The sequence below is a fragment of the Manis javanica genome, chromosome 11 (assembly GCF_040802235.1).
Source record: "Manis javanica isolate MJ-LG chromosome 11, MJ_LKY, whole genome shotgun sequence".
NCBI lineage: Eukaryota > Metazoa > Chordata > Mammalia > Pholidota > Manidae > Manis > Manis javanica.
In genome coordinates this window covers 79,881,981-79,906,500 of record NC_133166.1, presented here as the reverse complement: position 1 = coordinate 79,906,500, position 24,520 = coordinate 79,881,981, and the positions used below count along the sequence as shown (strand labels likewise).

At 39.2% G+C, this 24,520-nt stretch overlaps 1 protein-coding gene across 1 annotated transcript; it reads right to left on the bottom strand.

Annotated features, from left to right (window-relative positions):
- Window positions 1–708: 708 nt before the first annotated feature.
- Window positions 709–21,441, bottom strand: FH (fumarate hydratase). The gene is made up of 10 exons (XM_017645126.3): window positions 21,287–21,441; window positions 16,879–17,013; window positions 14,378–14,488; window positions 12,737–12,913; window positions 10,254–10,436; window positions 7,931–8,096; window positions 6,414–6,617; window positions 5,146–5,273; window positions 3,177–3,330; window positions 709–1,177 (listed from the first exon to the last, which is right to left on the bottom strand). Exons 1-10 carry the CDS (start codon window positions 21,410–21,412, stop codon window positions 1,035–1,037), a joined length of 1,527 nt encoding a protein of 508 aa, XP_017500615.1. The 5' UTR covers window positions 21,413–21,441; the 3' UTR covers window positions 709–1,034.
- Window positions 21,442–24,520: the final 3,079 nt, after the last annotated feature.

The following is a 24,520-nucleotide window of genomic DNA, read 5'->3' as shown; positions in this document are numbered from 1 at the left end:
CTAGAACTTTTAACTGCTTTATATGCTATCTCCTAAATACCATAGGGGAGTTAGTGTTAATGTAACTAATTTTCTAAGACTTTTTAAAACATACTTGATAGAGCACCACTTACAGAGGAGATGCTTTAGCTGGTGGGAATCTCTCTTCACCATCCTGTTATATATGTAGGAGGGGAAAAAAGCACAAACCAAATTGTTCCAACACACCACATAACTGAGGTGGCGCCTATGCTAATAAAGCCTTTAGCTTCAGGTTTAGATCAACCAGGCTGGCATCTCCCCTGAACAGCTAATCCAAATTCCCGAGGGGTATCAGATGAACTTCTGTGGCACAATCCTGGCACTGGCCGACATGCAGCACTCCTTTCTGAGCCTCATGCCTGCTCCCTGCCCTCTGACTCCTGACCCCAGTCTTCGCATGGTAATTTAAGAGGACAGGGGTGATCAGCATATAGGATATACATGTCCCAATTTTTTAGCCGATAATACATGTATATATGTATGCACATGTGTACACACATGCACACACTCTCATACATACATACACACACACGCACATTCCCACGCAGAAGGCCAAGGGCTCAGTCAGCTTATGTTCCCAAATCACAGGAAAACTAAAGATGTCTGAGGTTTAGGAATGAGGTAACAAGTAGTTTTTCATTACAAGAGACTTTTTTTAAGTACCACCAACCCAAAAAACAAAAACTCTTTAAAAATTGGTATGGCTCTTTTATAAAACATGAAGTGAGGAACGTGTACAAAAAAATCAGAAATTCAACTATAGTACAAGCCAATTAACATAAAGGAAAAAGGAGTCTGTTTCCTTTTTGGCTTTACACAATTTAATTTCCTTATTTTACACTTTTTAAATTCACTTTGGATGTAGCCCATCCTTGGGTTTCACACACTGACCAAACTGCTCTGCTAGAGATAGTCAAGTATAATTTACCCATCTTTGTTTAAGAAATATAAGGAGGTGTTTTTATTTTTTCATTTTATACAACATAATTATCTCTGTCATAAGTTTATTTAGATCACTTTGGACCCAGCATGTCCTTAGGTTTTACCCACTCCTCAAACTGCTCTGCAGTGAGATAGCCAAGCTCCACAGCAGTGGCCTTTAGGGTTGACCCATTTTTGTGTGCTGTTTTAGCAATCTTTGCTGCCTTGTCGTACCCTGAGGAGAAGAAGACAAAGAGTTAGCAGGGAAATGTGGTTTTAGTCATTAGTATTTACTTGGTACTGCTGCTAGGGATCCCTTAAGTAACACTTTTTAACCTTAAAAACATTTAACAGTGATTATGTTGATAGTTGCCATTTCTTACCTAAAATAAAACCTTTACTTTTCTTTAGTACAGTCTTAAACATACCTCACTTTCTACAACAGATTTGTTCCTAAATTGAAACTGTACCAAACTCAGGTATTTTCACAGGGAAGAGAAAAACCATATAGCACCCAGACATGAAAATGGAATCTGAGTGGTACAGATAGATGTCCTCTCAAACTACGCGTTTGACCAGAATTCCCTTCTCACGAAGCCCTAACAAATTAAATGCTGCAGGGCTGCAGGAAGCAGCACCATGTGCCCGGGTGCTGGGCAGCTGGCTGGAGGTGCCAGGAGGGTCCGCTCACAGCTGGGGAGGACAGACACACCCTAGAGCTGCTCCCAACAGCTCGCTCTCGCTGGCACTCCAGGCCCTGACTTCTTTGCAAACACTGCAAAGACACAGGTGGGGAAGCGCTGACATGAATAGGTACCAGTGACCACAGAGGTACTGTTTACTTCAGTATTTGTCTTCAGAATCCATAAAGGCAGGGCAGGGCACTTCCGCAAGTTCTCTTCACTTAATGTAATTTTAAAAAGTCAGAAGCCAAGAGCAACAAAGATAGAAAAAACAAAAACCAACCCTATGAAGGAGAGAAAAAACCCGAAGACCAGAGAGCTAGGGTCACAGGGAAAAAGCCTGCTGAGGAAGTATGCTCGGCAACCAGGCAAGATGTCACGTGTCAGTATGCAATTAGGCATCTATAAATCAATTATGGGCACAGCTCATTTTACTACTTCACTGAATTTGGGAATGCTAGACATGCTGAAAAGGGCATTTACTGACCCAGGTAACTTTGAGGAAGCATTTATACTTTAGGGGTAAATATTAGATACCCTGTACTTTCATGTTAATAATGACATTAAAGTCAAATAAGCATTATGCAAACCACTTTCAGTTCTTTTTAAGTTCCACAGAACGATTACTCTCAGCCTGTAACACAGCAACACACAGAGAAGTCACGATGTGGAGACGTGTGGCTCACACTGGCACAGGGAGGGCCAGTTTGCCCACGTGTCCCTGTGCGGCCCTTCCCTCACATCGGGCTGACTCTAAGAAAGACTGAGCATCATTCTGCTGTCAGAGCACCTCTAACTGACATGTTTTGGCAAGAAGTTCTGAAGCACAGATGTAGTGAAACATTTCTCACGTGAGCCTTTGGGTTTCCCTGTGTATCTCTCTATCTGAGTGCTGATGGGCACTAATTTTAAAGGATCAAAACAGCATTACCAATCTCAGTATCACACCAAATATTTACAATTCTGGAAAAGGCTTGTAATACAAGAGCCATGGTTTTAGATAAAATATTTACATTTCCCCCCTTTCCTTACAAGCAATGAATACCTAACCCTTTTGCTTTTGTTGCAACTGGTAACATTCCATCTCTGAACTGAATAAAACAGCAAAGTGTAACAGAGCATCTAGAGCATATAAAAATGAATTCACTCCACATTGCTAGTCAGCCAGTGCCACCTAGTGACATTACCAACTGAGGTCTTACATCTGAAAGGAAGCGTCTGCACAGAATATTAAGCATCTGAATTCCATTATAATTAAAATAAGTTTAAAATACTACTTCTGAATTTATTACATTTCAAATAAAATGAAGCATAATCAATGAATTTTTTGAAAGAACAATGACACTAGAAGTTATACATATTTTTTTGTGTATATGTATATATGTACACACATATATAGTACCTCTCAACACAATTTCAAATATTTTAAGAGTAAGAGATTTTACTGAAAGAAACTGCTCAAAAGGAATCTGCTGGTCACACAGTAGTCTCTTAAAAATGTTTTAGCTCTATTATTTTGTATCCAAATGACATTATTCCTGAAGTCCTTACCTATATGCGGATTAAGAGCTGTCACCAACATGAGAGATTCACTCATTAGCTTGTTGATCCTTTCTGTGTTGGCCTGGATTCCCACAACACAGTTTTCTGTAAAGGAAACTGATGCATCTCCCAGCAGCCTGGCTGAGTGTAACACATTTTTAATCTGAGAGAGAGAGAGAGAGAGAGAGAGAGAGAGGGAGAGATATATGATGCCTACCGTTTTCTGTCCAGTATCATATATTGAATAAACCTAGAGGACTCCTACAACCGGTAAAGCATGGTACCCATGAAAACAAATATGAAGGCAAATCTGAACATGTGAACACAGAAATCTAAGAGGTGAAAAGCCATAAACACAAGTAAGTAAAATACAAGGGTGCCTGTGGTGTTATAGAAAAGGTGTGAAATGCTGGCACAGAGAAAAGAGAAATTAATTCCAGTTGCGGGAACTGGAGCCCAGTTGACGGGGAGGCCTCCAACAGCCAGCGGCGGAGAGGCTCCCACGCAGAAGGAAGAAAGGCAAAGAGGCAAAGGTCAGGAGGTTCAGCACATGCTCGAGGCAGTCTGTGAGGTCAGGGCCTCCCAGTTCTAACGGCCTCACCGGAATTGCTCCTCCCCTTTTCTGTAACATTTCTAATGTATGTAAAGATATGTCAATATTCTAATCTCTTTCAGTCTAAAACCCCAGGTTCTAGAAACTATATTCTCAAGGATGTACCCTAGCAAAAGGCAAGGAACTTCAAGGTTTAACTTTACATTAATAGCTTTAATATATAGAAAATGACGACTGCCTTGATGTAGTTATTATTAGAAAAATTAGATTTTGTTTTTTAAAGTAAAAAGATTAGCAAGACATTTGTTATACACCCATATTTGCCAGGCAGTTGGAGTTACTTGGAATCTGACCCAGAAGCAAAAGCTTATAGGTCTGAGTTCTGCTTTGGCTCATCTGCTCTTCCACCAGAATGCAGTCCAGGAGGGCAAAAAAAATGTCATTTACTGTCCTATCACTAGTACAGTGCCTGACACAGACTACTTATATAAATACTTGACGAATACACTGAATGAATAGACTTAATATTTGTCATCTGCATGTTTTTATCAAATTAGGATCAGACTTTACACCAGATGCAAACTGGAAATAAGCCTCTAATCATCTTAGCTACAACATTCTACTCCATAAAGAACTCCAGATGAGGACAGCTCTGTTCGCTGAGGCTGAGGAAACTGGGTGAAATGATACCGTCTTGTGCCACCTTCACAGATGAAGGAAAAGAACAATTTTAGTGGACACAGTAATGTTTTCAAGGTATATAAACAAGGTTAAAACTGGTGAGAGAAAGCCTGGGAGAAAGGGCAGTGAGCTGAGGACAGTGCTGAGGAAACCAAAGATGAAGAGCTTCAGGGAGGGAGGGGTCGAGGTCAGACGTTAGGAGGAGTGGCTGTCCGTGAACCGAGGCCACAGGTGATGTGACCGTGGCTCGCCTGTGGATTGAGGTCACAGGTCACCCTGAGCGCAGCTCACAAACACGTGGAGGGTGTGGCAACTGCCACGTGGATGAAAGTGAAGATGGGTTACTCTTCTACGATGTTCTGACCTTTCTTTATTTAGCAAGAAGAAAGATGTATTGTGAGAAGGACACAGGGCTGATGAAGGATTTTTTTTGAACTGAGGAGACTTGAACTTATTTCTAGTCACTGGAATCCCCAGTGGTGAGGGACAAGGAAGAAACATGTACCCTACTTCCAGAATTTTCCTTCCCATTAAAAAATTCAGAACCATCAATCACATTACTTGAGCTTAAAGTCACCTAATTAAGTATCTAAATTTAATTCTCTTATATTAACATTTGCCTGACTTCCAACTGCTACTTTTATCATCCAAGTACCTAATGTGGACTCTCTAGAAATCTTTATGAAAGGCAAAAACCAAGACAACTTTCAATGAAAAACATTAAAAATCAATCTTAAAGCTTACCATCATTGGCTTGAAAACATTCAGTTCAAAATGTCCATTGCTGCCTCCAACAGTGACCGCGACGTGATTCCCCATGACCTGAGCGGCAACCATGGTCATCGCTTCACACTGGGTAGGGTTCACCTTCCCTTCAAGAAAGCCACCAGGCACATTCCACATTAAACCTTCATTTGGCTTCAGGCACCAGTTATGATCAGGTATTTTAAAAGATAAGCAAGAATGAAACCTAACTTCATTAAATAAAGCCAAATGTAACAAAGCAAGGCCCCAACCATGAGTGCTGGCTTAATGAAACCAACCAACAGACCAGAGGGGGCTACTTAGCTCTCCCCCTCTAAGGGCTGATAGGAGGACCCTCAGCTACACCTCAAGTATAATTCTCTCCACCTCCACCTCAAGTATAATTCTCTCCACCTCCACAGCTTCCATTTGTTGGAAGGACTTATGGAGCCAGACACTGACTACACATCAGTGAACCAAGAAAGATGCAGCCCTTGTCCCCACAGACCTGAAGCTAGGAGAGGGAAGTGGTGACTGCAGTCTGCATAGTAAAGATAGGAATGCGGGCCGCCATAGGGACCACCTCACGAGGCTTCCGGGGAAGCTGCCAAGAAGCTGGAGTTCTCGCCACCGCAAGAATTTCCAGACCCACCACCCTGGTCACTGTCCTCTGACAAGCTCCTGTTTGATCCAAACATCCCAGATCCCTCTGACCCCTGGGCAGATGACTTATCTGTGACTCTACACCTCTTTTTTAGGAAAATCACCCTGAATTTGCAATCAATTAAACTCACATGACGTTTCCACCTGAGGCACTCTAAACTTTCTCATTCCATACACATGCACAGATTTATAAGAATCTACAGTCACTGTTTTTTTCACTGTTGAAAGTCACCTTGTCAGTTTTAGACCAACCTGCAGAGGCCTTGATGAATCTTGATTCTGTCACGTGGCATATTGCTCTCAACTGTTACTAATATGATCTGCACGTACCCACCAGAAGATAGTGAAAGACAGAACTATCACACATTTTCAAATACGGAATCAAAAGATATGCCACGACCTAAAGTTCCTTTTTCCTGTGTTATTGGGTGATGTTCCCAGAAGTCTTGATCAAAGGTGGCCCACAAAGACATTCTGAAGGAAGTCTGCCACACGAGTCCCCACCCATCTTTGGGACTCTGTGAAACAGGAGCCGTGCTCTGCAGGTGAGAATGCCTGGGTGCTGGTCGAGTCCCAGCTCCCGCACGCACCAGCACTGTGATTACCTGGCATGATACTGCTTCCTGGCTCGTTTTCAGGCAGGATCAGTTCTCCTAGACCTGAGCGAGGCCCGGAACCCAGGAAACGGATGTCGTTTGCTATCTTCATCAGACTGCAGGCAGCAGTGTTCATGGCTCCACTGAGTTCAACCAAAGCATCATGAGCAGCCAGTGCCTCAAATTTATTTGGAGCTGTGACAAAAGGCAAGCCTGAAGAAAAAGCAGTAACTTATATATGAGTTAAAAGTAAAATTAAACATTTTTCGAATATCAGCCACGCTAAACAGAAAGTTGCAGCATACGAAAAGCAAAAACAGAACATGATAAAAATTTTACTTCAGAAAAAATGCTTCATTCAAGCTTCGTCTACATGCTTTTAAGAAGTCATGAAGGAGAAGGAAGAGCCTGGTGCTACTAACACATTTAAAGAATGATAAACAAATACAATAAATATATTCAAAAGGAAAAACACTTCTCTTAAGTAAAAATGAAAAGTAGAGGAAGAAACAGATGAAGGGGGTAAAGAAGTGTAACCTTCCAATTACAAAATAAATACATCATGGGGATGAAAGTACAGCATAGGGAACATTGTCAATAATACTGTAATATCTTTTTATGGCAACAGATGACAACTACATTTTTCGTGGTGAACATTTCATCATGTATATAATTGTTGAATCCTTATGTTGTACACCTGAAACCAACATAATATTAAATGTCAACTATACTTCCATAACAAAGGGAAGATTAAAATTCGGCAAAATTCACTTTATTCCAATTCGTTTTCCAGTACTATTTCCCCCATCTTGTTCTCTTCTTTCTTCCAGCTGGGGGCTCCACGATGCCCCGAGAGAACAGGAAGCCAAAATCTGTTTTATGCTCTCAGTCAACTCTCCCTATTCAAAATTTTAAAGATATACATATTCTAATCTCTGTAATATAATTCTTCTCAATTAAAATTCGATTTAAAAACAAATTTCTTCTGGAAAGCCATGAGCATTATATTTCTACCCTAGCCCTCTGGTAACACATGCATCTTAGAGTTTTCTGGAGATGACAGCTTGGTTCTAACCATAGTTACCATTATCATGAGCATAGCACTCTCTCTTCTAAAGGAAAGATGGGATTCAAAAGGGTGAGCCATTCAAAGCAGCATCACAGCAGGGCACAGGAGAAACAGCCATCAATATCTACACCACCATCATTCACATGAATTTTTCTACCATCAGCTGGTTATGCCTACTTTGAAAATAGGTATTTTAAAGAGCTTAAAAAGAAAATAATTGAATACTACCAGATGGTAACCAAAGTTAGCACTGATAATTATTTGCATGATGTAGGACCTCATATATGGAAAACTTTAAAAAGCAAAAGGATAACATCACAACTTCTAAAGTAAGTATAAAACACACCTGACGGGAAAATACTTCTAATTTTAAATTTAAAAATTTCAAAGCAGAAAACACCTAGAAAATATGTAGAGAGCATAACAAAAATGAGTAACAACTCATATCACGGCTGACCTGTGAGGGCAGCCACTTTTGCAGCAACCTTTTCCGCAAAGCCGACTCTAGTGTTGAGGCCAGTACCCACTGCGGTGCCCCCGGCGGCAAGCTCATAGATTCTCGGCAGGGCGGCTTTTACACGCGTCATTGCATATTTCACTTGTTGCACGTAGCCACTGAATTCCTTAAAAGAGAAGGAAAATGAAGGTGAGAACATACAACTTCCTAATGGTTTACAAGTTCCTGTCCTTAAACACATATTGCTTCAAATACATTTCAGGTACTAAATTATAAGTTACTCAAGCACTATTTATACTATTTTAACTCAAATGATGATCAAAGGACAGGGAACAATGAGGATTTATAAACCTGTACCATAATACCACTCATAATAACATGCAACCTATTTATAAACTAGACTTTTAACAGAAAACCAAAAAAAAAAAAAAAAAAAAAACAAAACTTCACTACATTAAATTATTGGTTTATTTGCAAGTGGTTTCTTTTTTGTTGGTGTATCCCAGACGACCCTAAAAAACAAGTGAAGTGAAGCCTCTCCCAAGAAAAACACAAATATAGAAATAGTCTCCCTGCAATTTCACTTTAAAAACCTGATTGGGACATGAGAACATTTCCAGGTACTCATGAAACTAAGTGACTCACTGACCAGCCCAAGACGGTAACAGGACGGAGTAAGACAACAGCTTCAAGCTGCATTTTCTTCTCTTATTAATGTCACATTTGTTCCAACAGTATGACACACTCTGAATAAGGTAACCACAAAGTTTGTTTTGAACATAGTGAGGCCTTATTAAGAATTATGCAGGGACAAAGACACAAACTGGGACTCAATGGGGCAAGCTGCCGTGTAGGGTGACACTAAATCTTTTCTTCCTCCCTAAAAACACTGGAATTCTATGAAGACTTTTGCTTAGTATTTGGATTTCATACTATTCTAAATAAAACATTTTAGAAGCTACAACTCCTTCCAAGTAGCCCTGATCCACCTGCTCTTTCACTCATACACATAACAGCTGAGTTCACTTAAGAAGTATATTTTTACTGGGGGGGGTGGGGGGGAACTGCACACATTCAATAGATAATTCCAATAAAGGAAGTATAAATGCTTCCAATAAGACAAAGTCCAACAGAAAAATACAAGTTTCTGTCATAATAGGTGGACTGATTACAAAGGAGGCTGAGTCATGGCTCAAGTGGACTTGAGAACAGTGGTTTTCCAACATGTAACACACACAAAAAAGGAAAAATTAGAAACCAGAGGGACACCCAAAAGTTTCAGTGATGTACACTGTTCCTCCTGAGAAACTCTGCACGGTAGTGAGAAGCAGTGACGCAGAGAGCAAGACACAGCCTGAAGAGGCACCTTATTCAGTAGGTCCATCGGTCACATCATTTGTATTTCAATTAATCATTTGGCATTTTCCTCATTATTTCTGTAAGGAAGTTAAGCTAGGCAATCACACCTTTTCCAACGTTTGCTACCATCTGAACAAAACTACAAATGAGGATCTTCCCAAGCCTGCAGCGGCCAAATCACCTTCACCTCAACTTCTACAAAACTGGCCCCTGACAACCATCACTTGATACTTGCACAGAACCACCTCTGATGTATGATTTGTTTACGTCCTGCCTCCCAAACTGGAGTGAGCTTACAACAAAACTGCTCCCTGTATTTCCCCCAACTCCCTTCACAATGCCCAGTGTTAGACAGTCCTTAAAGTCAGACACAGAAACACAAACACACTTTCTGGTAGTCTGGAGAAGGGAGTCATACCTCCTTCACATATGGTCAACACAATCTTACAGAGTAAGGTATGCTTGTTTTAATCACTTTGAAATTAGTTTTTAAATAACCTATAACGTACAGTAAGAGGCAAAGGAAGAAACTATGATAATGATGTTGGTGAGGGTGAGGATGATGACAGCTGAACAGGAAGTGCTGACAGGGCATCAGCTCAGTTCTAAGCACTTTACTTGAACCAGCACCTCCCCAACCACACAGTGAAGGAGCTATTCTCCTCATCTTGTAGCTCAGAAAACTAAGGCACAGAAAGGCTATATCAGTTTTCCAAGGTCCCACAGCTTGTACGTGGCAAAGCTAAGACTTGAACCCATGCCGGCCCTGAAGTCTGGCCCACAGCTAGCCTGCTCTGCTCCTGCTAAAGAAAACTTACTGGCTGGTTAGTGAAGAACAATCTGTCACTGAACTGAACTGCTGCAAACTCAGCCTTTTTAACCAGTGTGATTTAGAGGTAAGAATGTTGGCCATTTGTACCAATCCCTAAACTGAATTGAATTAAATCTAGTCATGCTCCTATACCTGCCCAAGAGTGAGTGGAACAGCATCCTGCGTGTGAGTCCGCCCAATTTTGATGATCTGGGAAAATTCTTGAGATTTAGCATCGAGAGCATCATGCAGCCTCTGCAGTCCGGGCAGCAGCACTCTGTGGACTTCGACAGCTGCAGCAATGTGCATCGCAGTGGGAAAAGTGTCATTTGAGCTCTGTGGCAGAATGCACAGAAATAGAAAATGTTATATCAGGGGCAACAAAAAACAGACTTGAATGTTTCCAACTAAAAATCTCATTAAGTGACTATTCAAAACAGCCTATTTAGTTACCTTTACGTTTAAGGTAAGTCAAAGGTTGCTTAGGGTCAAGTAAGAAGGAACTTGATTTCCTATATGGAACATACTGAATTATATATACCACCTACATGGAATGTACTATACGTTATTATTGTATCTGCCTGCTAATCACATAGAGAAGTATAGTTAACAAGTCCATGTAAGATGTAATAATAAAATAGTTATACAGTGCATACAGGTTCATAAACATTTCTTCATTTATCAAACTTGAGAATTCTATGAGGCAGGTCACCACTGTAAAAACAGGAAAGCTATGCTCTCAAAGAAATTATGTGACTTGCCAAATACTTGGGAACTGGTAGAACTGGGACCTGGACAGGTAGTCTAAACTCCCTGCTCTTTCTTCAACTGCAACCTCATATTTTAAATTATGATGCTATTTTAAAAGGTGTATTAGTTAATTTATTTTTTTACTTTTTATTATGGAAAATTCTACACAAGTAGGATGAATGGTACAATGAACACACACCTACATTTAGGTGCCTATCACCTAAATCCAGTGATAGTCAGCACACAGCCTGTCTTGTTTCGACAGCAACTGCACTCACTCCTCCACCCGGCTACACACACTGGCTTATTCTGAAGCAATTTCAGACTTCAGTGCATAAAAAAGATAAATTTATATTTAACAGCAAGCACTGGGTTTGCAAAGTCCTTCATACAATAAATTAATGTGAAAAAATTTCCCCTTTAATAAAAATATATTAAATTACATCTAGCACCCAGATCTTGGTTTCTAAATATTTTCCAGTAAGATCCTCCAAGAGTTCCTTGGAGTAACGGGTGCTCATGGGGACTGGGACAGGGAACATAAAAATGATGAGCCTGGAACATCTTGGATGTGCAAGAAATAAAAATGCACTTAAAAAAGGTATGGTGGCCTGTCTAAAGGATACAGTGGCCAACAGGGAGGGTTCCCAAAGCTGAGGCAATCTGAGCAATAATGACAGAAGTATTGAATTATAACACTAAGAATGAAATAAATATTCATGAGTCCATATTGACATACATAAAATAATTGCATAAATAAATAAATGTGGGGGAGAAAGAGGACAAATATTCTTTATAATCAATGAAGGCAACAGAAAGTCACTGTTAGAATATCAAAGTAAGCAAAATAAAAACCTTATTTACATAGGTAAAAGGCTGCATCCTAAAATGAAGATGTGTCAACCATTAATTTAAAGGCATTTACATTAGATTTTCATTATTAAGTAATGAAATAAGTGATCTAAGCCTCTTAAGGAGAAAGAGCATATTTACATGGCCTCAAAGTTTTCTATTAATTCTGTGGAGATTTTAATATATGCCCCCGAATTTCTTGATATGCCTTCCTTTAGGAAATGGAACTTAAGTGTCGCCCCTGCCATACAGGCAGGACTTAGTGACTCAGTTTTAACAGTGGAAGGTAGAGAAGCCTGGCAGGCACCACCATGACCAGGTGACTACGGTGAGCATCACCAGCACAGAGTCACGTGGCCATTCTGCACCCAAGATGAAGCTATAAGAGTCTTCACTTCTGTTCAGTCTTCACAAAACCCCCCACTCTCAGTCTGATGGTGAGAAAACATCAAACAAACTCAAGCTGAAGGACAGGCTACAAAACCTGATCACCATTTCAAAAGTGCCAAGGTGAAATGACAGACTGTCCCACGTGGCAGGAGACTAGGAACGGGATGCCTCTGCACCACAAACCTGGACAGGGCTCTGGGAAGGGGGAAGGATACGGGCAGGAAACCAGGGAAATTCTGATAAAGTCCATTAGGAGTACTATACCAATGTTGGTGTTACTGTGACAGATGTACCAGGTGTGTAAATTGTTTACCATTAAGGGAAGCTGGGTGAAGGGGATGCAGGCACTATTAACTATCTAATTCTTTTATCAATCTGAAATTATTTCAAAATAAATAGTTTTTAAAAAAAAAAAAACCAAATAAAAATCTATGTACTAAATTCAGGTGTCCTAAAAGTGATTTTTATGAAGTTTAAGACAGAGAACCAACATTCTTAAAAGAAATTAGAACATATAAGAAGTCCTTTCCATTAAATAATAAAAGCAGAATGAACCCTCTTTGTCAAAAAGCCAATGCCTGTTTTGTAAGAAAAACCTCGGCAATTCTTTTCAATTTACAACAGAGAAGAGATCATACACTGACCTGGCTTTTATTGACATGATCATTGGGATGCACAGGATTCTTACTGCCAAGTTCACCTCCTAGTATTTCAATTGCTCTGTTGCTAATGACTTCATTGACATTCATATTTGTCTGGGTTCCTGATCCAGTCTGCCATACCACGAGAGGAAAATGATTGTTTAGTTTACCTTCAGCTACCTGCAGGAAAAAAGGTTATAAAAAATGAATTTTTAAAAATAAGAAACATTCAATATTCATTTAGCTATTTAAATTGAGTATGAAAAAGAAATCACCATATGTGGTGCCATTTTAAAGATGTTCAGTTTATTCATAAGCTAAATGGCTTATTGATGGTGCCATAGTTTATAGTTGTCCAGGAATCCAAGATTTGTTCCAACCATTACTTTAAAAAGTGAATCCATTCTAAAAGATATAACAATTTTACTGATTCCAAATGAAAACTGAATCAAAGCCATCTTTCTTCTATTTCTCCAACTGCCTTTTCTAATAATATCCAGATAGACCACCTGTTAAGGCTGGCAAATGTGTTGAGTCTTTGGATACATTTCCCAATAGCACTCAGCAGGAATATACAATAGATATTACAGCTGGAGTCAGCATGATGATAAACTAGGGACTGGAAAGTGTGAGTTCTCTAATAACTACTTCCTCACACAGCTGTCCAATGAGCAGCAATTGCCAAGCAGAGACAAACACAGTCCAGATCTGTCGCATTTTTGTCATATTTTTATACTTTCAGCTAATGTGTTAGCTTTTTAATTGTAAGCTTTCTGAGAGTGGGTGCTTAACTTCATTTATTGGAATGACTTTAGTAAAGAAAATCAGCATGCAATTTAGAAAACCATTATGTTAAACAACTGGTTCATTTTAAAGTAAAACTTTTCTCCCAGTTATATAAAAACAATGATTAGTGTAGATTTTGAAAACTTAGAAAAGCATAATAGTTATATAGTATAGTTCTACCCTCAGAAATAATGACTATTAGCATTTTGACATTTTCTCATCTCTCCTCCAATTTATTCTTATATGCATATATAAAACAAAACACAGGTTTTGTGTTCATTCATTTTAAACAAAATTATGATAAAAAAATACAGACATTCTGCTACTCTTCCCACCCTACCCCCCAACTTCTTATATGGTAGGCTTTGTTCTTCTATTAAGAAACACTCTTTAAGAAACTCATTTTTGATGGCTTCACAATATAACTTACACAAGCAGCTGTTGCAGTTGGAATCTGTCTGTTATTATTATATAGTACTGCAATGAACAACAATGGATGTACAGTTTCTTAACTCTTACCTCTGGGTGCTTCCTTAAGATAATGTTATTAGTGGATTAGTGAAATTACATTCTCCATACACATTATCAAATAACCAACTAGTTTTAAAAGGAACCACTTGAATAAGAAATCAAATATGTAAGTTTATCTCTTTAAACTATATTAACTTAAAAGAGGTCAAGAGAATTAAGAATAAAAGGTGTAAGAACACCAGAATTTTTGCCACAATCTTTTAAGCACCATATTAATATCCTCATCAAACCATAAGGCTGGACCTCTTTCCTCCTGCCAGAGCTTATAATCTCCTAGTGGATAAGGGGGTCTGATGCCATTAAGTAAACACATTTAGCACCTCCTACCTCATCTGCCGCCTTCATTATTGCATTAGCAATCTTTGAATCAAGACCATAATCCTGGTTGACTTCAGCAGCTGCTCTTTTCAAGATGCCAAAAGCTTTAATAACTGGGATCTGAAATTAATCAAAAGCATTATCTCAAATTTGCAAGTTTAGTTAAGCATGAAAATTTAAGATAATTATTTCATGCAGGTGCAAAAAAACGGTACACAGAACAATAACCTAAGTAATACAATGATCCTAAAATGTTTACAATATAGAGAAAGATAGATATTGAATGAACCAAGATTCATCACGTATCTCTTTCAGGAAACAAACAAAAGCAAATACATGGATTCTTTGTATATGTGTGTCTGCTTCACACACACATCATACATGCACAGTTACACATAGTAGCACCCACCCTTTATTTAAATTACAAGTTACGGTTCATATATATAAAAACAATGGTATTCAATCATTTCACCAGCAAGCACCATTATTTTCCCTCTTTTGATCCCATGCTACACTATTTTTCTTTTTCTTTCAAACAAATAAAAAGAACCTACTTAACTGCCAAAAAGTACAAAATGACAAGTTACTGATAAGTATCATTTCATGCCAAAGCCAAAAAACATGACATTCTAGTTAGTGAAAACCTGAAACTTAAAAAGTCACTGGGATTTTTTTCACAAGTTTTTTTTTAATCCAGGGTTCTACAGAGTTAAAGTTCATAGCTTCTGTTCTACATAATCACATTTCAAACCTTTTTGGTTTGCAGGTATTTTCTACTCCAAATTTTAAAGGATAAATTGAATAACTTTTGATGAGGTTTCAATAAAATGGTACCTGGTTTTTGTAAGATAACTGAAGTATGTATTCTTGCCAAAACTCATAATCCAGACTGTGGTAGAGATCCCACATCAGGTTTTAAAGGGGAGAGTGCAGAAAAGACAATACATAATGAATTTACAGAGAGAGGCTGCAGTCCTCAAAGGGACTCAAAATGTGACAATGAAGAAAGGTAAGGAACAACACACAGTCACCCTGGGCCACACAGAGATACTGATGGCAAACAGCAAAGGAAATGAAAATAGGACACCTGTATTTTCAATTTTAAGAAACTAAAATTAAAACATCTTATGTGCTTTACTTGAATGCAATGGAGACAAATGGCACACAGGATTAGAAAAGTAAAAGCTTTAAACATGAAAACAAATGGGATTCTGATTGGTGCAGAAACACTGCAGCGGGGGCAAGCCTCTGCCGGGGCCTCCGGTACAAAGGCTGAGGTGTAATCACGCTACTCCGTCCAGGGCACACCGCAGTCTGCTTAGTCTGCTTTACATTGTAAAAACTTGAGGAAATTAATCCAGATGAAACCAGATGTGACAAAACTGGTAACCCACGTGTTCATCTTTACAAATGCACAATTCACACAGCTACGAGAATACTTTAAGATCAGCCACTATTCTCTGTCTCCCCACCATGTAGTCTGGCCCTGTATTTATCTTCCCACCAGGTGTGGCTGTAGATGGCCATCACAAAAAGATTTTCTTCAAGAACATCAGCTGCTTGTTGTAAAACTGCAATAAGCCTGTCAAAATTTGGTCTTGAAAGCTTGGAATGAGCTAATTAGGGAAGTTAAAATTATTTAAAGATAAAAAGGATATTTAGAAAATAACTGTTAAACAGTATCTCACCAGATGAAGCCTGGCTACTTCCAGGCCACTTCTAGGCTATCCTGCATTCCTGCACAGACTATCTGTCATACTCCAGTGGGGTTCCAGTAGGATATGTAATGTATTCATCAACTCGTTTCACACTTTAACATCACTGACATCTAGATGCATCTTACAATCAATGCAGGTCACAACTTTACTGGGCAGCCTCTTTCTTAGTGGCACATATTGGTGCATCTTCTAACTGATGCTATCTTAGATTTAATAAAATATGAGAGAAAGTTTTCTAATCATTAAGTCATTCATGTGGTGTTGAACGAACACTTATGTATTATCTATTTATATGCCAGACATGGTGAAGAGTGTTTTTATGTATGTGTGTATGCTTAATGGGAACTAAACCAAAATAGATAGAAAGTATAATATTATAGAAAAATCTGTTTTCCTTTAAACCAGTGTTTAAAAAATCAGTTTTAAATCAGTAAAAAAAAAAAAACAAAAACAAAACTTAAGTATTGAAACTAAATGTTTACAAACTGTAAAATCCTGGTAAAAATCTGAAAAAAAATCCCTCTGAGAATAAAGATAAACCACTTAGTTCTAACAAATAAAAATCAAATATTCAGTCAGAGCTCAAAATAATACTATACTGAACTTCAAAAACTTGACATTTTAATGGAAGAGAAACTTATTCAGAGTTCTTCAATAACTTTATATTTTAACTCTGTGAAAACTAGTTATAAAGTGACTCATTTGAATAAAGTCTCATATTTCATTAAATCTAAGATGGCATCAGGCTTTATTTGCCCAAAACAAGCCAAGATTTCCACAAAAGCTACTCACCGGCATGCGCTCTGTCACACCTCCAATCTTAAAGTTCATTGTAGATCTTACAGTCTGGGCACCATAATACTTATCATTTGGAACCTGGAGTTCACCAAAGGTATCATATTCTATCCGAAAGGAATTTTGGCTTGCCTAAAGACAAAGAAAAGACACGGTTATAGTTTGAAAACAAACCAAGTATCAAAAACAGTATGATCAGCTCTAAGGGGAAAGAAACCTTAACAAGTAGCAGAAAGACAAAAACTTCCATTTGATTCTCATTTAATTCTCCAGCTCTTTCTCTGGGGAGTTTTTGTCACACAATTTTTTAAATGTAGACTAAAGTCAGACTGTAGAGTTTATTCACTACACAGATGATAAATACAAAGAAAGCCTTGAAGTAAAAATAGTAAACTTTTCCAATTTGGGAGGATGCATATTAAGGGCCAAGTTTGGGTCAATTCAGTGTACTTAGGTTACTGTTATTTTACCGGGAACTTTGAAAAACAGTTGAAGAATGATACTTTAGAATGTACAAATACCATACATAAATGAAACTTAGCTGTGCTCTACAATACTGTGCCTGAGAGCTACAACAGGCAACATAGATAGCACGGGCTTTGCAGCTGGACAGCGCTCCCCTTCCCCAGCAGCTGTGCCAGCTCCAGCAAGTCAGCTTTTCTCATCTATAAAGTAACGGAAATGTACAGACCAGGGTGGTGGGTGAGGTCAGTTCCCAACCTTTTCAGCCTGACAGAACCCTTTGAAACTCTGAGGAAAGCTATAAATCCTTTCTCTAGAAAAATGAACATTACATATACATGCAAAATCTTACATATGATTTTTGGGAGTTTATTTCACAAAGCCACCAAAATAAGAACCTGTGACCCAAAGTTGCCTTTATGGAGACCCTAGGACTCTACCAAGTACATCAATTTATACTAATAAAAAAAATCAGTTACTGCAACAAGTATTTTATAATACTTATAAAATTTATAAACATTAGAAATGTGGAATTTACTATGATACTTTATATTAGGAGACTTGAGAAAGATACTCAAAGCTTTAATGTTCATCTTGCACTAATTATAAAATAAACATGGTCAGATGATTCAAAAGACACTCTGTAAGGCACCTGGAATTACTTGCCTAGCCAAGTAATTCTGATTTAGTAAACAGTCCTCCAACAAGAAAAAATTTACCTTGTAGTCAGACCCTGGGACTAGGTAGATTTACAAAAACCCTTTATATGTTATAAAACATTTTGTATTGCATTTAAAAAAAACACTGTTTAACACTATATATATCTAAAGAGCCAAAAGTTCTCTAACTCAAGGAAATAGGCTGTGCACATTTGCAGAACAAAACTGAAGTCATGCCATAAGACACTCTATAAGGCACCTGGAATTAAGAGAAAATCATCTGTCAGAGGAGGCTGGGCCTATGCAGGGCTCGCATCTGTTAGACAGGCGCACGTATGTATATGGGGAGAGGAACAATGAACCAGGTGACATGGCCATATCTCCTCAAACGTTCTTTACACTGACCCACAGAAGAAAAACTTCTTATATCATGACTTGGTACATACATAAAAACATGCACACACACACAAGCCTGAAACAGAAATTTCATGAAACGATATATGTATGTCATGCACTCCTATTTTCTATTCTATGCTATTCTGTCAAAGAAAAAACAAAAATGCTTGTAACTACCCACTACATTGATTTCACCATCCACTAAGAGGCCACCTGAAGTTTGAAAAACACTTGTGTTGTTTTCAAAATCTTCTGACATTATCATGTATATTACCTCTTCCCAATGGTTTGGGGAAAAAGAGGAGGGGTGCTCATCTAAATCATTAGAAAATTATCAGTGCCTTCAGTGGAAAACTGATGAATGACATCTCTTAAATATAAATATGTTTTTAGTACATATAATATAATCCTTTGCTACAAAGAAACCAGTCTTTTTGAAAACCATGTTTTCATATCCTGTAATTCAGTGAGCAGAGTTTATGGGAGAGGGTGGTTTGCCACTTCAGGGATTAACACCATGGTTTAAAGAGTTTAACCATGTAGGCAGTGGTTCCTGGGAGATGGGTGCTCATGCACAATCACTTCCTCTCCTGCATGGGTCATGTGTCCAGCATTCACTGCAAGATGACTGCTGGTTGGCCCTAGAAATATCAGGTACTTGTAAGCAGCCACTAATCTAGGAACCTCAGGATTGATGGGGTTGTCTCGAAATCTGCATGTCAGTCTAAACTAGAAATGTCAGCCAAACATACAGGCCTTGGGGCCTGTACGATGTCCCCGTGACATTCATGTGAAAGGTAACAATTAGCTAAATGATGGCATCTCCTAAAAAAAAGTTAACATGCCTTTCAGATCTCAGTCTAAGGTGGTTTAAAAGAATATTTCAGAGTTCAAGAAAATCAAATAATTTCTCATGCAAAAAGACTATCTCAAGAGATGAAAATCCAAAACTTGACTCGTGTTTGGGTTTTCAGTTTCTTTCTGAGAAAGTCTCTCGTCTTAAAACACAGGGTGACCACCAAGTCTTTGAAATATTGGCAAATATATAAATAATGGTTTATTGCTATTATATTGCAACACAGAGTAAGATATTATCTACGTTTCCAGACTTTATGTCCATCCTGAAGATCATTAAGGGAATAAAAGTGATTTTTAAAAATGTTAGATCTTCCTTATCATGCTACCATGGCGGTATCATAGCTGGTCTCTATTATATATTGTCATTCTTACAGTACTTTTTCTTCTCTGTAGTATTTGTCACACTGCAATTAATTGGTTTTTTTCTTATTTAACTGCTTTGCTTAATCTCCCCTAGCAGTCCCTAAACCCTATGCCCATAGACTGTCCTACACAGAGCCTGAAACAAACAGCAGGCATTCAATATACGTATGCTATCTTCTTATTGTGTTCTTTCCATGTGTTCTTTTAGATAAGAGGTAACCTAGAGCAACAAGGTGAATTTCTCAACACTAGCAACAAGGATAGCTTTTAACAAAATCAACACAGACTTTGGAGCTGAGATTAGAGGGCAAAAGATGTATTTAAAATTACGGAAAAAAATATCTGCTGTTAGTTCATTTCAACACTAAAACAAGGCACTGCTATTTTTTGATATTTACAGCAGAGTCAGTCCTCCAGTCTCCTGTTCCTTTAACAAACCACTAAGTAAAAAATAAATAAAAATTCTAAAGACTCTAAAATTCACTAAGATTAGATAGAGTAGGGCCTTGCCAGAATATAAAGCACCTCTGATTCTGTAGTTTCAGATACAGTGATGTCCTCAAATTATCTTCAAGTTTCTAGCGCAGAAAATGTTCAGGGCTTGTTAACACCACAGTTGAAAGCTTTTATTCAACAAGCGCTCACTACTTGGCAAACTTGATCTTGGGAGTACCTGTAATTACTTCCATTTACATGCAGTAACTGAGGCACAAAGACAACCTGCCCCAAATGCCAACTTTAAGTAGCAGAGTGAGATTTGAAATCGCATCTCTTTAACTGCAAAGCTCACAATATAGCACAAAACTGCAACTCTTGCTAAACTACCATTATTCCCCAAATTTTCCCTAAGGGTATATACATTTGTGCACATGTATTCAATGCCTGTTAAAGCCCAAATTACCACTCTAAAGAGCAAAAGGGCTTAGTTTGCCTGTCAGAACTTGAACTTGGACTTTTAAGTTCCATAGGCGTCCTCTCTGAGTAAAAGGTACTGATACAGCTAGTTAGGTCCCATCCCTCCTCTAACACACTTCAGGGCCCTCTGCCCACGTTTACAAACTGCAAGGTCTTAACAAATTTATGTGGAAAACCATCTCTGCCTAGCAAACTAAACAGGCAAGTTCATGAGAAGTAAAAATTCTGATGTTCCTAAGAACCTTCGATCCCACCTTTAGGCCAGAGAGCAGCGCCCTGCACAGTGGTGACCCAAGAGGCCACAGCTCAGAGGCGACTAAAAGAGAACCGGCTACAGCTGGTCGGGCGCGGCCCCCCTACGGGATGGGGCACGGGCAGCGCTGTTTCGCCCCGCACTCTGCCCCTCCCCACACTGCGCCTCCGCCCCACGGCCCCGCCCCGCACTCTTCCTCCAGCGCCGCGCCGTTCCCGCACCTTGTATCTCTCCCCACATGCTGCTGGTTCGCGCAGCGCCCTGGGCGAGGGCCTTGGCGAGCAGGAGCGTGGTAGCGCCCAGTGAGGTGAGCACCGCCGAAGCGCACGAGGCCGGAGCGCGCAACAGGACCCCCAACCCACGGCGCCCCCCGCCCCGGCGAGGCGGCCTCCACGCCGCAGAAGGGCTCCCGGCCCGGAAAGCCCTCGCGCCAGCGCCCCCGCTGGTCAGCATGCCTGAAGGTGACCCCAGGAGCCAGGGACGGGCTGCCCGCGCTCACCATTCCAGCGGTGTTCGGAGGCAGGGAAGGGCGCACAGTCCCGCCACCAAAGCCGGGAGCCGGGGCGGGGGCTGAAGCCCGTGCGAAGCGGCACGGACGCGCGAAGAGCCAGAGTGCACGATGCATGGTCCGATCCGCGGGCAGGACTTCCCGTGGTGAGGCCACGCCCCTGCGCCCGCTGTCACGCCCAACGCCCCTCTTACCCAATCGGCAGCCTCTAACCAAGCGTGTGGGGCGGGAACAGCTGTGAAAAGCCAGTGAAGAGAGAGGGGACGGGCTCACTCCTCGGAGCGGGTCCTTGAAGCCCCGGGATTCGTAGGGGACGTGGGAGAAGGGAATCCTGGGAAGGAGGTGGTCTTTGGAGTGCGGAGGTTTGTGTGGCTGGCGGGACGAAGCGGCCACTAGTGACCAGGTGGTGTTCAGTGGGCGCGGTACCCCAGAGATATTTATTCAGTAATTTATCATGTAGTCACTCATTGAGAGTTCGTTCTGTTGGAATCTCTTCTTTTCCTCCAGATAACATATTCCGTGTAGATATTTGCCGAGGCAAAATATAGAGAATGAAGTAATTGTCTCTACTGCCAACTCTTAAGACAAGATAATTACTCCTTTCTTTTAACTTGTCATTTTGAGGCCCTTACAGTGTGTTTTCTCTCTTAAACAGACACTCTCAGAGCTCTCTTTTTAAATGTAGTGTGGAAGCTGTTCACAGTTATAGGTGATTTTGGAATTTTCTATATTTGCATTTAGGTTTTCCAAGTGTTTTGCATTGATAATATATACATTTCAAATTAAAAACATTGTTTTAATATGACAGGTGATGACAGAGAGGCAGGAGCTGATATAAAATTGCATCTAAACCACACTTAGATTCCCTCTCTCTTCTTTTATTTCATGTAAATAGATGACGGTTAATCATGAAAGAGAACCACTGGATGATGTCCAGGAGTCAAAGTCAGAACCTGCAAAGCCATGCTTGTAAGAGTTAAGTATCAGAGCTCTTGGTAACACCCTATATTATTTTGTGGGTTATGAATTTGACTTATAGATATTTAAAATATGAAAATTCAAGCGAGTGATCCTAACAGTTGAACTACAATCAAAACAGTCCAGAAAAACTACCTGAACTCTTTTTATATCAGTATATCCTCCCTCTATGAACTGGTGATACAGAAATTACTAAAATACTTGATGAAAAGTGAAACAAAGAATTATACAGAAGTTGAAGTTCAGAATCAAAAGGTAATTTAATGGTTTTAGGAAAGAAACAACCTGTCACATATATTTATGTTTTCCATTATTAAAGGCAAACAGCACAAAGTTTAGTGGGAATATTATATAGTATTGTAAATGTCATCAATTTCACAAAAACTACAGAAAGTTACTAACAATTACCATCATTTCCTAGAAAATGTTGACATTTTAATGTATTTGCTTCATAAACTTTGCAAAATAATGGACTGACTGTTTCTTCCCCATCTTTGTAGAAACTCATTATTTGAATATGTATCCTTTCAGTTCACCTGTGTATTTTTTGCTTCACATAGTGGAATGCAAACAGTGGTCTTTAAAATTTACTCTGAGGTTGTACTGTTCTATAATGACATGGTTTTGGTGATCTAGCCATGATCTTTTTAAATTAATAACATACTGTCATCTTATTTTACCACATTTTCTTTATCACATTTCTTAATAATCTCAACAGAATTCCATCAGATGAATATAAAACATTTTGTTTATAGAATTTCTTAAGAGTAGTTTTTGCTATCATATACACTGCTCCAATAAACAGTAAATTTATGATTTCTTCATAGATTGTTTCTCTTCATTGGGTAGCATCACTCTATTCCCATTGTTGCCTTTAATTTTAAACTTTTTAAACATACTGATATTTCTATGTCAGTTTCATATTGGCTATTGTTTACCTGATGTATATTTCTCATTTTATTTTAGATAATGTTATTTCTTTTTGAGTTTATCTCTTGTTTCCACCACGCAGTTTAACATTTTAAAATCCAGATTGATAGACTTTTTATCAATCTCTTTTAACAATCACCTACTGATACATGTTATGATCCAGAAATTTTTCTAAGCACTTTACATGTGCTAATTCTTTAAATGCTTAAAGCAACCCTATGAAGTAGTTTCTGTTATTATTCTTATTTATTGAAAAGAAAACTGATGACCAAGGGAAGCCAACTGGGCCACAATCTTAACTATTTTGCAGGCACATTATGGGATTCATTTTCTGCATCATTATCAGTATTTCTCAGGAAATGGTGCCTGGCACAACAGAGTGATTAAAAATAATTTTAAAAAAATAAATAAGTGGGTTGTGGCAAAATTTATATTACAAGTAGGGTCATAACAGTATTTCCCACACTATATGCCCTTGTGCAGTGTGACTTTGCCACAGGTGAGCCTAAATACCGTGCCCCTTTAATTTGGGCTGCCCTTTGGCTTGCTAATAACCAATCGAATCTGAAAAGTGACTGCCCAAGCTAGGTGAGAAAAGGCCACACTGCTTCTCTGGGGTTCTCTTAAGACCCTCACTCTTCAGTAAGCCAGCCACCAGGTGAAAAGTTCAGCTACCCAGAGATAGTCATGGAAAGGCTGCCTGTAGGCACTGTAGTCAGCCCCTCCTGTGCTCCCAGAGGATACCCAGCATCAGATCTCATGCCAGTGAGTGACCCCCCCTTGGATTCAGGCCCAGATGAACTTACGTAAGTGGAAATCCACAGATAGCAACTAGACAATCCCATTGTTAGGCTTTTCTGTTCTCTTGGTCCTACTCTTGTCATAGTGCAGCGTTCATCTTCTGGTGCATCAAGGTGGCTGCAGCAATTTCACACTTGCATCTGTGTGGAATAGAGTTCCAAAAAGAGGCAGAGGGTGCTCCTGAATCTCTCCCCCAAAATGAGGAAGAATTTTCCCAGAAGCGTTAGCAAACCTCTCTTCGAGCCTCATTGATCCAAATGGAGTCATACAACCCTTCCATGCCAATCACTGGTGAAGGGAAATGGATGAAATATTGAAATGACATGTTATATTATTTATATTTACAACATTAATTTAAATATTTTCTTTATGAAAAAATTACTTTAAAATTTTTGAAATTTATTTGTATGGAACATAACATAGTAATATAACTTTTTTTAGAATTGTCATTCATATAAAAAGTTGTCATTGACACCTAACTGGACAGTGTTGCTCAGTGAAACTCTAAGAGTAGAG

Excerpts from the sequence above, each read along its gene's own strand:
- FH (XM_017645126.3), bottom strand. The coding sequence starts at position 21,412 with ATGCATCGTGCACTCTGGCTCTTCGCGCGTCCGTGCCGCTTCGCACGG. Across the intron at positions 5,274-6,413 it reads AGGAAGCAGTATCATGCCAG|GGAAGGTGAACCCTACCCAG; the intron begins GTAATCACAGTG and ends GCTTTCTTGAAG. Across the intron at positions 1,178-3,176 it reads AGCTCTTAATCCGCATATAG|GGTACGACAAGGCAGCAAAG; the intron begins GTAAGGACTTCA and ends TCTTCTCCTCAG.